The sequence below is a fragment of the Chamaea fasciata genome, unplaced genomic scaffold (genome assembly GCF_029207755.1).
Source record: "Chamaea fasciata isolate MVZ Bird 193981 ecotype frontalis unplaced genomic scaffold, bChaFas1.0.hap1 SCAF_1240, whole genome shotgun sequence".
NCBI lineage: Eukaryota > Metazoa > Chordata > Aves > Passeriformes > Sylviidae > Chamaea > Chamaea fasciata.
The window spans coordinates 13185-24119 of record NW_027095325.1 but is presented as its reverse complement, the minus strand read 5'-3'; the positions used below and the strand labels follow the sequence as shown (position 1 = coordinate 24119).

General features: G+C 61.3%; 1 protein-coding gene across 1 annotated transcript; it reads right to left on the bottom strand.

Annotated features, from left to right (window-relative positions):
* Positions 1–854: 854 nt before the first annotated feature.
* HIF3A (hypoxia inducible factor 3 subunit alpha) lies at positions 855–9852 on the bottom strand (the record flags this gene model as incomplete). Its single annotated transcript, XM_066175018.1, is given in 10 exon segments — positions 855–999; positions 2596–2702; positions 3964–4148; positions 5030–5139; positions 6394–6478; positions 7457–7593; positions 8989–9049; positions 9052–9093; positions 9095–9177; positions 9846–9852. Coding segments are annotated over 10 exon segments (962 nt in total), but the record flags the coding sequence as incomplete, so codon positions are not given.
* Positions 9853–10935: the final 1083 nt, after the last annotated feature.

Below are 10935 nucleotides of genomic sequence, written 5' to 3'. Positions count from 1 at the left end.
TGTGTTTTAGGTGTCCCCCAGGTGTGCCCAGGTGTGTGCCCAGGTGTGTTTTAGGTGTCCCCAGGTGTGTTTTAGGTGTCCCAGGTGTGTTTTAGGTGTCCCAGGTGTGTGCCCAGGTGTGCCCAGGTGTGTGCCCAGGTGTGTTTTAGGTGTCCCCAGGTGTGTTTTAGGTGGCCCCAGGTGTGTGCCCAGGTGTGTGCCCAGGTGTGTTTTAGGTGTCCCCAGGTGTGTTTTAGGTGTCCCAGGTGTGTTTTAGGTGGCCCCAGGTGTGTCCCCAGGTGTGCCCAGGTGTGTGCCCAGGTGTGTTTTAGGTGTCCCGGGTGTGTTTTTAGGTGTCCCAGGTGTGTGCCCAGGTGTGCCCCGGTGTGTGCCCAGGTGTGTTTTAGGTGTCCCAGGCGTGCCCAGGTGTGTCCAGGTGTGTTTTAGGTGCCCCAGGTGTGTGCCCAGGTGTGCCCAGGTGTGTGCCCAGGTGTGTTTTAGGTGTCCCAGGTGTCCCCAGGTTTGCCCAGGTGTGTCCCCAAGTGTGTTTTAGGTGTCCCAGGTGTGCCCAGGTGTGCCGAGGTGTGTTTTAGGTGCCCTAGGTGTGTCCCCAGGTGTGCCCAGGTGTGTTTTAGGTGTCCCCAGGTGTGTTTTAGGTGCCCCCAGGTGTGCCCAGGTGTGTGCCCAGGTGTGTTTTAGGTGTCCCAGGTGTGTTTTAGGTGCCCCCAGGTGTGTGCCCAGGTGTGCCCAGGTGTGTGCCCAGGTGTGCCCAGGTGTGTGCCCAGGTGTGTTTTAGGTGTCCCCAGGTGTGTTTTAGGTGCCCCAGGTGTGTCCCCAGGTGTGCCCAGGTGTGTGCCCAGGTGTGCCCCCGGTACCTGAGCACGAAGTGCAGGCAGACGATGCCCTCGGGGGCGGCGCGCCCCCCGCCCATGACCGTGGCCTGTGTCTGCGCCCACAGGAACCCGCCGCGCTTGGCCAGGAAGCGGTACTGGCTGGTCACCGCCTGCCCCTTGCTCAGCACTGCGGGGCGGGGCCCGGGGGGCGTTTGGGGTGTTCAGGGGGGGGTTGGGGGGGATTTGGGGGGGCCCGGGGGGCGTTTGGGGTGTCCCCGGGGGGATTTGGGGGGTCCCGGGGGGCGTTTGGGGTGTCCCCGGGGAGAAATTGGGGTGTTCAGGGGGGGGTTGAGGGGGATTTGGGGGGACCCGGGGGGCGTTTGGGGTGTTCAGGGGGGGTTTGGGGGGGATTTGGGGGGTCCCCGGGGAGAAATTGGGGTGTTCAGGGGGGGTCTGGGGGGGATTTGGGGGGACCCGGGGGGCGTTTGGGGTGTTCAGGGGGCGTTTGGGGGGGATTTGGGGGGGCCCGGGGGGATTTGGGGTGTCCCCGGGGGGAAATTGGGGTGTTCAGGGGGGGTTGGAGGGGATTTGGGGTGGCCCGGGGGGCGTTTGGGGTGTTCAGGGGGCGTTTGGGGGGGATTTGGGGTGACCCGGGGGACGTCTGGGGGGGCCCGGGGGGATTGGGGTGTCCCCGGGGGGAATTTGCGGTGTCCCGGGGAGGACTGGGGGGACCCCGGGGGGAAATTGGGGTGTTCAGGGGGGGTTGAGGGGGATTTGGGGTGTCCCGGGGGACGTTTGGGGTGTCCCGGGGGGGATTTGGGAGATCCCCGGGGAGATTTGGGGGGGCCCCGGGGGGCGTTTGGGGTGTTCAGGGGGGGTTGGAGGGGATTTGGGGGGACCCGGGGGGGATTTGGGGGGTCCCCGGGGGGCGTTTGGGGTGTCCCGGGGGGATTTGGGGGACCCCGGGGGGGTTTGGGGTGTCCAGGGGGGGATTTGAGGTGTCCCAGGAGGGTTATTGGGGTGTTCAGGGGCGTTTGGAGGGGATTTGGGGTGTCCCGGGGGACGTTTGGGGTGTTCAGGGGGGGGTTGGGGGGGACTTGGGGTGTCCCGGGGGGCGTTTGGGGGGTCCCCGGGGGGGATTCCCGGGGAGATTTCGGGGGGCCCCGGGGGGAAATTGGGGTGTTCAGGGGGGGTTGGAGGGGATTTGGGGTGTTCAGGGGGGGATTTGGGGGACCCCGGGGGGGTTGGGGGGGCCCGGGGAGATTTGGGGTGTCCCCGGGGGGGATTTGGGGGGTCCCCGGGCGGGTTTGGGGTGTCCCCGGGGGGGTTTGGGGGGCCCCGGGGGGAAATTGGGGTGTTCAGGGGGAGTTGGAGGGGATTTGGGGTGTCCCGGGGGATGTTTGGGGTGTCCCGGGGGATATATGGGGGGTCCGGGGCGAAACTGGGGTGTCCCAGGTAGATTTTTGGGGTCCCCGAGTGGATTTTGGGGTCCCCAGGTGGATTTTGGGATATCCCAAGGGTATTTTGGGGTGTCCCGGGGGGAATTTGGGGTCCCCAGGTGGATTTTAGGGTGTCCCAAGGGTATTTTGGGGTGTCCCTTGGGGATTTTGGGGTGTCCCTTGGGGATTTTGGGGTCCCCAGGTGGATTTTGGGGTCCCCAGGTGGAATTTGGGGTATCCCTTGTGGATTTAGGGATCCCCAGGTGGATTTTGGGGTGTCCCTTGGGGATTTTGGGGTCCCCAGGTGGATTTTGGGGTCCCCAGGTGGATTTTGGGGCACTCACGGGTGTGGACGCTCCGGCTCAGGGTGTTGGAGTCGAGCGCGTGGACGAACTCGTAGAGGGAACAGCCCAGGAGCTCCTCGGGGTGGTACCCGGCCACCTCCCCGATCCTGCACCCCAAAATTACCGGGGGACACCCCGAAATTACCGGGGGACACCCCAAAATCATCGGGGGGACACCCCAACATCGCTCTGACCCCACAGCCCAACACGGCTCTGACCCCGCACCCCAAAATCCCAGAGGGGACCCGGCCACCTCCCCGATCCTGCACCCCAAAATCATCGGGGGGTCACCCCGAAATCATCGGGGGACACCCTGGGAGTGTGGATTTGGGGGTTTTAGGGGTCTGGGAGGGCAGATTTGGGGGATTTGGGGGGATTTGTGGGGTCTGGGAGTGCGAATTTTGGGGGGATTTGGGGGTTTTAGGGGTCTGGGAGGGCAGATTTGGGGGATTTGGGGGGATTTGTGGGGTCTGGGAGTGCGAATTTTGGGGGGATTTGGGGGTTTTAGGGTGTCTGGGAGTGCAGATTTGGGGGGATTTGAGGTATCTGGGAGTGCAGATTTGGGGGATTTGGGGGATTTTTGGTGTCTGGGAGTGCAGATTTGGGGGATTTGTGGGGTCTGGGAGTGCAGATTTTGGGGGATTTCGGGGATTTTTGGTGTCTGGGAGTGCAGATTTTGGGGGATTTTTGGTGTCTGGCAGTGCAGATTTGGGGGATTTGTGGGGTCTGGGAGTGCAGATTTTGGGAGATTTGTGGTATCTGGGAGTGCAGATTTGGGGGATTTTTGGTGTCTGGGAGTGCAGATTTGGGGGGATTTGGGGCATTTTTGGTGTCTGGGAGTGCAGATTTTGGGGGATTTTTGGTGTCCGGGAGTGCAGATTTTGGGGATTTGTGGTGTCTGGCAGTGCAGATTTGGGGGATTTTTGGTGTCCGGGAGTGCAGATTTTGGGGGCATTTTTGGTGTCTGGCAGTGCAGATTTTGGGGGATTTTTGGTGTCTGGGAGTGCAGATTTTGGGGGATTTTTGGTGTCTGGGAGTGCAGATTTTGGGGGATTTGGGGGATTTTTGGTGTCTGGGACTGCAGATTTTGGGGGATTTTTGGTGTCTGGGAGTGCAGATTTTGGGGGATTTGTGGTGTCCGGGAGTGCAGATTTGGGGGATTTGTGGGGGTCTGGGAGTGCAGATTTTGGGACATTTTTGGTATCTGGGAGTGCAGATTTTGGGGGATTTTTGGTGTCTGGCAGTGCAGATTTTGGGGGGATTTGTGGTGTCCGGGAGTGCAGATTTTGGGGGATTTGTTGTCCCGTCTTTTTGGGACTCCACAACCTCCCAACCCGGGTGTGTTTCCCCCCCCGCCCCCCCCCGTACCTGTCGTCGCAGTAGGTGAATTTCATGTCCATGGAGTGGCGGGTGAGGACGGTGCCCGAGCCCAGCGGCGCCTCGATGGCCCCGGGGTGCGGGATCGCCTCGCAGATCAGCACCAGGCAGCGCAGGGGGGGCTCGCCCGCCCCCGCACCTGCGTACGTCCGCATGTGCCCCGCGCAGTGCAGCACCTGCCAGGTGCGGGGAGGGGGGGGGAGGCAAAAAAAAAAAAACCAAACAAACGACCCCAAAAACCCCCCCAAAATCCTCAAGGAGGCCCCTCGGGATTTTTCCCCCAAATCCCCCAAAATTCTGCCGGAATTCTCCCCGAAATAATCCCTGGGATCCCCTCAAAGCCTACTCGAGAAATCCCAGAGGAATCCCCTCGGGATTTCAGCCAAAATCCCCCGAGGAATCCCCTGGGGAATTACCCCAAAGCCCACTCGAGAAATCCCAGAGGAATCCCCTCGGGATTTCAGCCAAAATCCCCCGAGGAATCCCCGGGGGGAATCACCCCAAATCCTCCAAGGAATCCCTGGGGATTTACCCCGAACCCACTTCCTGAAATCCCCGAGGAATCCGTTGGGATGTCCCCCCGATGTCCCCAATCCCCCCAGGTGTCCCCAATGTCCCCACATGTCCCCAAATGTCCCCCCAATATCCCCACTGTCCCCCAATGTCCCCAAATGTCCCCAAATGACCCCCAATGTCCCCCAATGCCCCCAAATGTCCCCAATATCCCAAATGTCTCCAATGTCCCCAAATGTCCCCAAATGTCCCCCCAATATCCCCACTGTCTCCCAATGTCCCCAAATGTCCCCAAATGTCCCCCAATGTCCCCCAATGCCCCCAAATGTCCCCAACATCCCAAATGTCTCCAATGTCCCCAAATGTCCCCAAATGTCCCCCCAATATCCCCACTGTCCCCCCAATGCCCCCAACATCCCCAAATGTCCCCAAATGTCCCCAAATGTCCCCAAATGTCCCCCCAATATCCCCACTGTCCCCCCAATGCCCCCAACATCTCCAAATGTCCCCAAATGTCCCCAAATGTCCCCAAATGTCCCCCCACCTTCCAGGAGGCGGCTTTGAGGTTGAGGCAGCGCCCCCTGCCGGTCAGCGTGCTCTTCATGCGCAGGGAGAAACTGCGGCCGGAGCGCTCCCCCCGCCGGCGGGGCCCCCCTGGGGTCACCGCGGGGTCACCGGGGTCACCGCGGGGTCACAAGGGTCACGGGGGTCACGGGGGTCACAGGGGGTCCCGGGATTTGGGGGTCACAGGGATTGGGGGGAAGCTGCGGCCGGAGCGCTCCCCCCGCCGGCGGGGCCCCCCTGGGGTCACCGAGGGGTCACCGCGGGGTCACAAGGGTCACGGGGGTCACAGGGGTCACAGGGGGTCCCGGGATTTGGGGGTCACAGGGATTGGGGGGAAGCTGCGGCCGGAGCGCTCCCCCCGCCGGCGGGGCCCCCCTGGGGTCACCGCGGGGTCACCAGGGGGTCACCGGGGTCAGGGGGGGTCACAGGAATTGGGGGGTCCCGGGGCGTTAATTTGGGGAGGGGTCTCAGGGATATTTTGGGGGTCCCGGGGGGTTAATTTGGGAAGGGGTCTCAGGGATGATTTGGGGGTTCCGGGGGGTTAATTTGGGGAGGGGTCTCAGGGATGATTTGGGGGTCCCGGGGGGTTAATTTGGGGAGGGGTCTCAGGGATGATCTAGGGGGGTCTCAGGGACATTTTGGGGGTCCCGGGGGGTTAATTTGGGGAGGGGTCTCAGGGATGATTTAGGGGTCTCAGGGATATTTTGGGGGTCCCGGGGGGTTAATTTGGGGAGGGGTCTCAGGGATGATTTGGGGGTCCCGGGGGGTTAATTTGGGGAGGGGTCTCAGGGATGATCTAGGGGGGTCTCAGGGACATTTTGGGGGTCCCGGGGGGTTAATTTGGGGAGGGGTCTCAGGGATGATTTAATGGTCTCAGGGATGATTTGGGGGTCCCGGGGGGTTAATTTGGGGAGGGGTCTCAGGGATGATTTAGGGGTCTCAGGGATGATTTGGGGGTCCCGGGGGGTTAATTTGGGGAGGGGTCTCAGGGATGATTTGGGGGTCCCGGGGGGTTAATTTGGGGAGGGATCTCAGGGATGATCTGGGGGGGTCTCAGGGACATTTTGGGGGTCCCGGGGGGTTAATTTGGGGAGGGGTCTCAGGGATATTTTGGGGGTCCCGGGGGGTTAATTTGGGGAGGGGTCTCAGGGATGATCTGGGGGGGTCTCAGGGACATTTTGGGGGTTAATTTGGGGAGGGGTCTCAGGGATGATCTGGGGGGGTCTCAGGGACATTTTGGGGGTCCCGGGGGGTTAATTTGGGGAGGGGTCTCAGGGATGATCTGGGGGGGTCTCAGGGACATTTTGGGGGTCCCGGGGGGTGAATTTGGGGAGGGGGTCTCACCCTGGCGGGGGCTGAGCACGTCCTGCAGCTCCTCGTGGTCGCAGGGGTGCACGAAGTCGAACACGCTGTGCCCGATCAGCTCCAGCTGGGGGGGGGGGGGTCCCCGGGGGGGGGTCACCGCCGGGTATTGGGGGACCCCCCGGAAAATTTGGGGACCCCCCGGAAAAATTTGGGGACCCCCCGGAAAAATTTGGGAACCCCCCCAGGTAGAATTTGGGACCCCCAAATGATTTTTGGGGCTCCCTAAAGAGTTTTGGGCACCCCCCCCCCGACAGATTTTTGGGACTCCCCCCGAGAAATTTTTGGGGGGTCTCTCGGGGCAGATTTTGTCCCCCCCGGCGGTTTTTGGGGGGTCTCTCGGGGCGGATTTTGGGGCTCCCCCGGCAGATTTTTGGGGGGTCTCTCGGGGCAGATTTTGTCCCCCCCGGCGGTTTTTGGGGGGTCTCTCGGGGCAGATTTTGGGGGTCCCCTCGGGGCCGATTTTGGCCCCTCCCCGGCGGTTTTTGGGGGGTCTCTCGGGGCAGATTTTGGCCCCTCCCCGGCGGTTTTTGGGGGGTCTCTCGGGCCAGATTTTGGGGGTCTCTCGGGGCAGATTTTGGGGCTCCCCCGGCAGATTTTTGGGGGATCTCTCGGGGCAGATTTTGTCCCCCCCGGCGGTTTTTGGGGGGTCTCTCGGGGCAGATTTTGGGGCTCCCCCGGCAGATTTTTGGGGGGTCTCTCGGGGCAGATTTTGGGGCTCCCCCGGCAGATTTTTGGGGGGTCTCCCGGGCCAGATTTTGGGGGTCCCTCGGGGCAGATTTTGGGCCCCCCCGGCGGTTTTTGGGGGGTCTCTCGGGGCAGATTTTGGGGCTCCCCCGGCGGTTTTTGGGGGGTCTCTCGGGGCAGATTTTGTCCCCCCCGGCGGTTTTTGGGGGGTCTCTCGGGGCAGATTTTGGGGGTCTCTCGGGGCAGATTTTGTCCCCCCCGGCGGTTTTTGGGGGATCTCTCAGGGCAGATTTTGCCCCCCCGCCCCCGGCGGTTTTTGGGGTCCCCCCCGGCGCTTTTTGGGGTGCCCCCCGCCCACCTGGCTGAGGCCCAGCAGGCGGCTGACGTTCTCGGACAGGTAAATCATGTCCCCGCCCTCGCTCAGCACCATCACGAAGCCGCTGAGCGCCTGCAGGTAACAACCGTCCACGGCCTCGGCCGCCGCCGCCCACGCGCCTGGGGGGGCCCGGGGGGGCGTCAGGGGGTCCCCCAAAACACGGGGGGGTCGGGGGGGGCTCTAAAAGGGTCGGGGGGCTTGGGGGGTTGAAGGTAGAACCCACCCCTCCCCTTTGGGTGTGGTTGTTGGGGGTCTCGTGGGGGGGGGGTTCAAGGGGTCTGGGGGCGTTGGGGGGTCCCCCAAAACACGGGGGGGGGGGTCCTTAAAAGGGTCGGGGGTCTTGGGGAGGGGGGGCTGAAGGTAAAAATGTGGTTGGGACTCCCCCGGGCACTTGGGGAGGGTCTCTGGGGGGTTTTGGGGAGGGGTCTGGGGGAGTTTTGGGGGTCCCAGAGGAGCGGGGGGGGGGGGGGCTGGGGTAGGTGGGCGATGGGTCCCAGGGGATCCCACCCCGGGGAATTTGGGGAGGGGGGGGGTGGGGGTCGGTCCTGATGGATTTGGGGTTTCCTCGTGAATTTGGGGTTGTTCCCGGGGGATTTGGGGGGGTGGGGTGGATTTCGGGGGTCCCCGGTGGATTTTGGGGGTGCCTTGGTGAACTCGGGGGGTGGGTTGGTGATTTTGGGGGTCCCCGATGGATTTGGGGAGGGGGATTTTGGGGTCCCCAGTGGATTTGGGGGGGGGGGGGGTTTGGGGTTCCCGATGATTTTGGGGTGCCCCGATGGATTTGGGAGTGGGATTTTGGGCTTCCCAATGGATTTGGGGGTGGGATTTGGGGGTTGCCGATGGTTTTGGGGTGCCCCGATGGATTTGGGGAGGGGGATTTTGGCGTCCCCAGTAGCTTGGGGGGTGATTTTGGGGTTCCCGATGATTTTGGGGTGCCCCGATGGATTTGGGGAGGGGGATTTTGGGGTTCCCGATGATTTTAGGGTTCCCAGTAGCTTTGGGGGGGATTTTGGGGTTCCCGATGATTTTGGGGTGCCCCGATGGATTTGGGGAGGGGGATTTTGGGGTTCCCGATGATTTTGGGGTCCCCAGAGGCTTTGGGGGGGATTTTGGGGTTCCCGGTGCTTTTGGGGTGCCCCGATGGATTTGGGGAGGGGGATTTTGGGGTTCCCGATGATTTTGGGGTCCCCAGTGGCTTTGGGGAGGGGGATTTTGGGGTTCCCGATGATTTTGGGGTCCCCAGTGGCTTTGGGGAGGGGGATTTTGGGGTTCCCGATGATTTTGGGGTCCCCAGTGGCTTTGGGGGGGATTTTGGGGTTCCCGATGATTTTGGGGTGCCCCGATGGATTTGGGGAGGGGGATTTTGGGGTCCCCAGTGGCTTTGGGGTGATTTGCCGATGGATTTGGGGAGGGGGATTTTGGGGGTCCCCAGTGGCTTTGGGGTGATTTGGGGGTTCCCGATGGTTTTGGGGTGTCCCGGGGGGGGGTCTCGGGGGGGGTCGCTGACCCGCGGCCAGCAGCCGCTGCAACGCGCAGGTAGCTGATGGTCAGCCGCATGATGGGACGCCTTGTCCAGGGTGGGCGCTGACCCCTCGGGCGAAGGGCAGCGCCAGCGCCAGCCTGCCCGAACACCTCGGCCTCACGGCTGCGCCGGCACCGCGCCGCGTCCCGGGAGGCGCTCCCGGCGGCCCTCGGGGGTCGGCCTGGGGGGGACACCCCAAAAAAATCAACCCCAAAAACCCCAAATTTAAACCCCCAAAAACCCCACCCCCGTATGCTTAAAAACCCGCATTGTGTCACAAAATCCCCCCAAAAAAACCTCGATGAACAAAACCCAAAACGTCCCCCAAAGTCCCGGGAGCGCTCCCGGCGGCTCTCGGGGGTCGGCCTGGGGAGGGGACCCCCAAAAAACAACCCCAAAAACCCCAAATTTAACCTCAAAACCCACCCCCGTATGCTTAAAAAACCCGCATTGTGTCACAAAATCCCCCAAAAAAACCTCGATGAACAAAACCCAAAACGTCCCCCAAAGTCCCGGGAGCGCTCTCCCGGCGGCTCTCGGGGGGTCGGCCTGGGGAGGGGGACCCCCAAAAAAAACAACCCCAAAAACCCCAAATTTAACCCCAAAACCCCACCCCTGTATCCCCCAATACATCCCAACATCCCACATCCCCATGTTTTCCCCCCATCTGCCCCCAACTGTTTCCCCATTTTATTACCGATTTTCCCCCATTTTCCCCCCATTTTTTCCCCATTCCCCCCCCCTTTTTTCACCGTTTTTTTCCCCCCATTTTCCCGCAATTTCCCGCTTTCCCCATGTTTTTTTTCCATGCGTTCCCAGGACCCTTCCCATTTCCCGTGTATTCCCCACCTCCCATACCCCCATTTCCCCCAATTTCCCCCCCCCCCCCCCACTTTTCCCCCATTTCCCCCCAATTTTTCCCCTTTTCCCCCCCATTTTTTTCCAGGTTTTTTTTCCCCATTTTCCCCGGTTTTTTTCCCCATTTTCTCCCCGTTTTCCCGCCGTTTTTTCCCTTTTCCCCCCATTTTCTCGGGTTTTTCCCCCCGTTTCCCCCCGCGCCCTCCCGGGCCGTGGGGCCCGTGCACGTGCCGATATCCCCATTTTATTTCCCCCCATTTTTCCTGGGGTTTTTTCCATCTTTTTCCCGGTTTTTCCATTTTTCCCTATTTTCCCCGTGTTTTCCCATGTTTTTTCTGTGCTCTCCCGGGCCTTCGGGCAGGTTTTCCCCCCCATTTTTTCCCCAATTGTTCCCACTTTCCCCAGGTTTTTTTCCCATTTTTTCCCGGTTTTTCCCCCATTTTTTCCCCATTTTCCCCGTGCTTTCCCATGTTTTTTTTTCCGTGCCCTCCCCGGGCCGTGGGGCTGTTTTTCCCCCCCATTTTTCCCTACATTTTTCCCCATTTTCCCCAGGTTTTTTTTCCCCATTTTCCCCCATTTTTCCCCCATTTTTTCCCCGGTTTTCCCCATTTTTTTCCCATTTTTTCCCGTGCTTTCCCATGTGTTTTTCCGTGCCCTCCCGGGCCGTGGGGCTGGATTTTTCCCCATTTTTTCCTCATTTTTCCCCCATATTTTTCCAATTTTCCCAGGTATTTTCCCATTTTCCCCATTTTTCCCGGTTTTCCCCATTTTTCCCCATTTTCCCGTGTTTTCCCATGTGTTTTCCGTGCCCTCCCGGGCCGTGAGGCTGTTTTTTTCCCCATTTTCCCCCCCATTTTTCCCCCATATTTTTCCAATTTTCCCAGTTTTTTTCCCATTTTTCCCCATTTTTCCCATTTTTTCCCGGTTTTTCCCATTTTTCCCCATTTTCCCGTGCTTTCCCATGTGTTTTCCGTGCCCTCCCGGGCCGTGGGGCCGCGCACGTGCCGCGCCCGGGACGGGCTGTTCCCGTTCCCTGTTCCCGTTCCCGTTCCTGTTCCTGGCTCAGGGCCCGGGGGGCCGC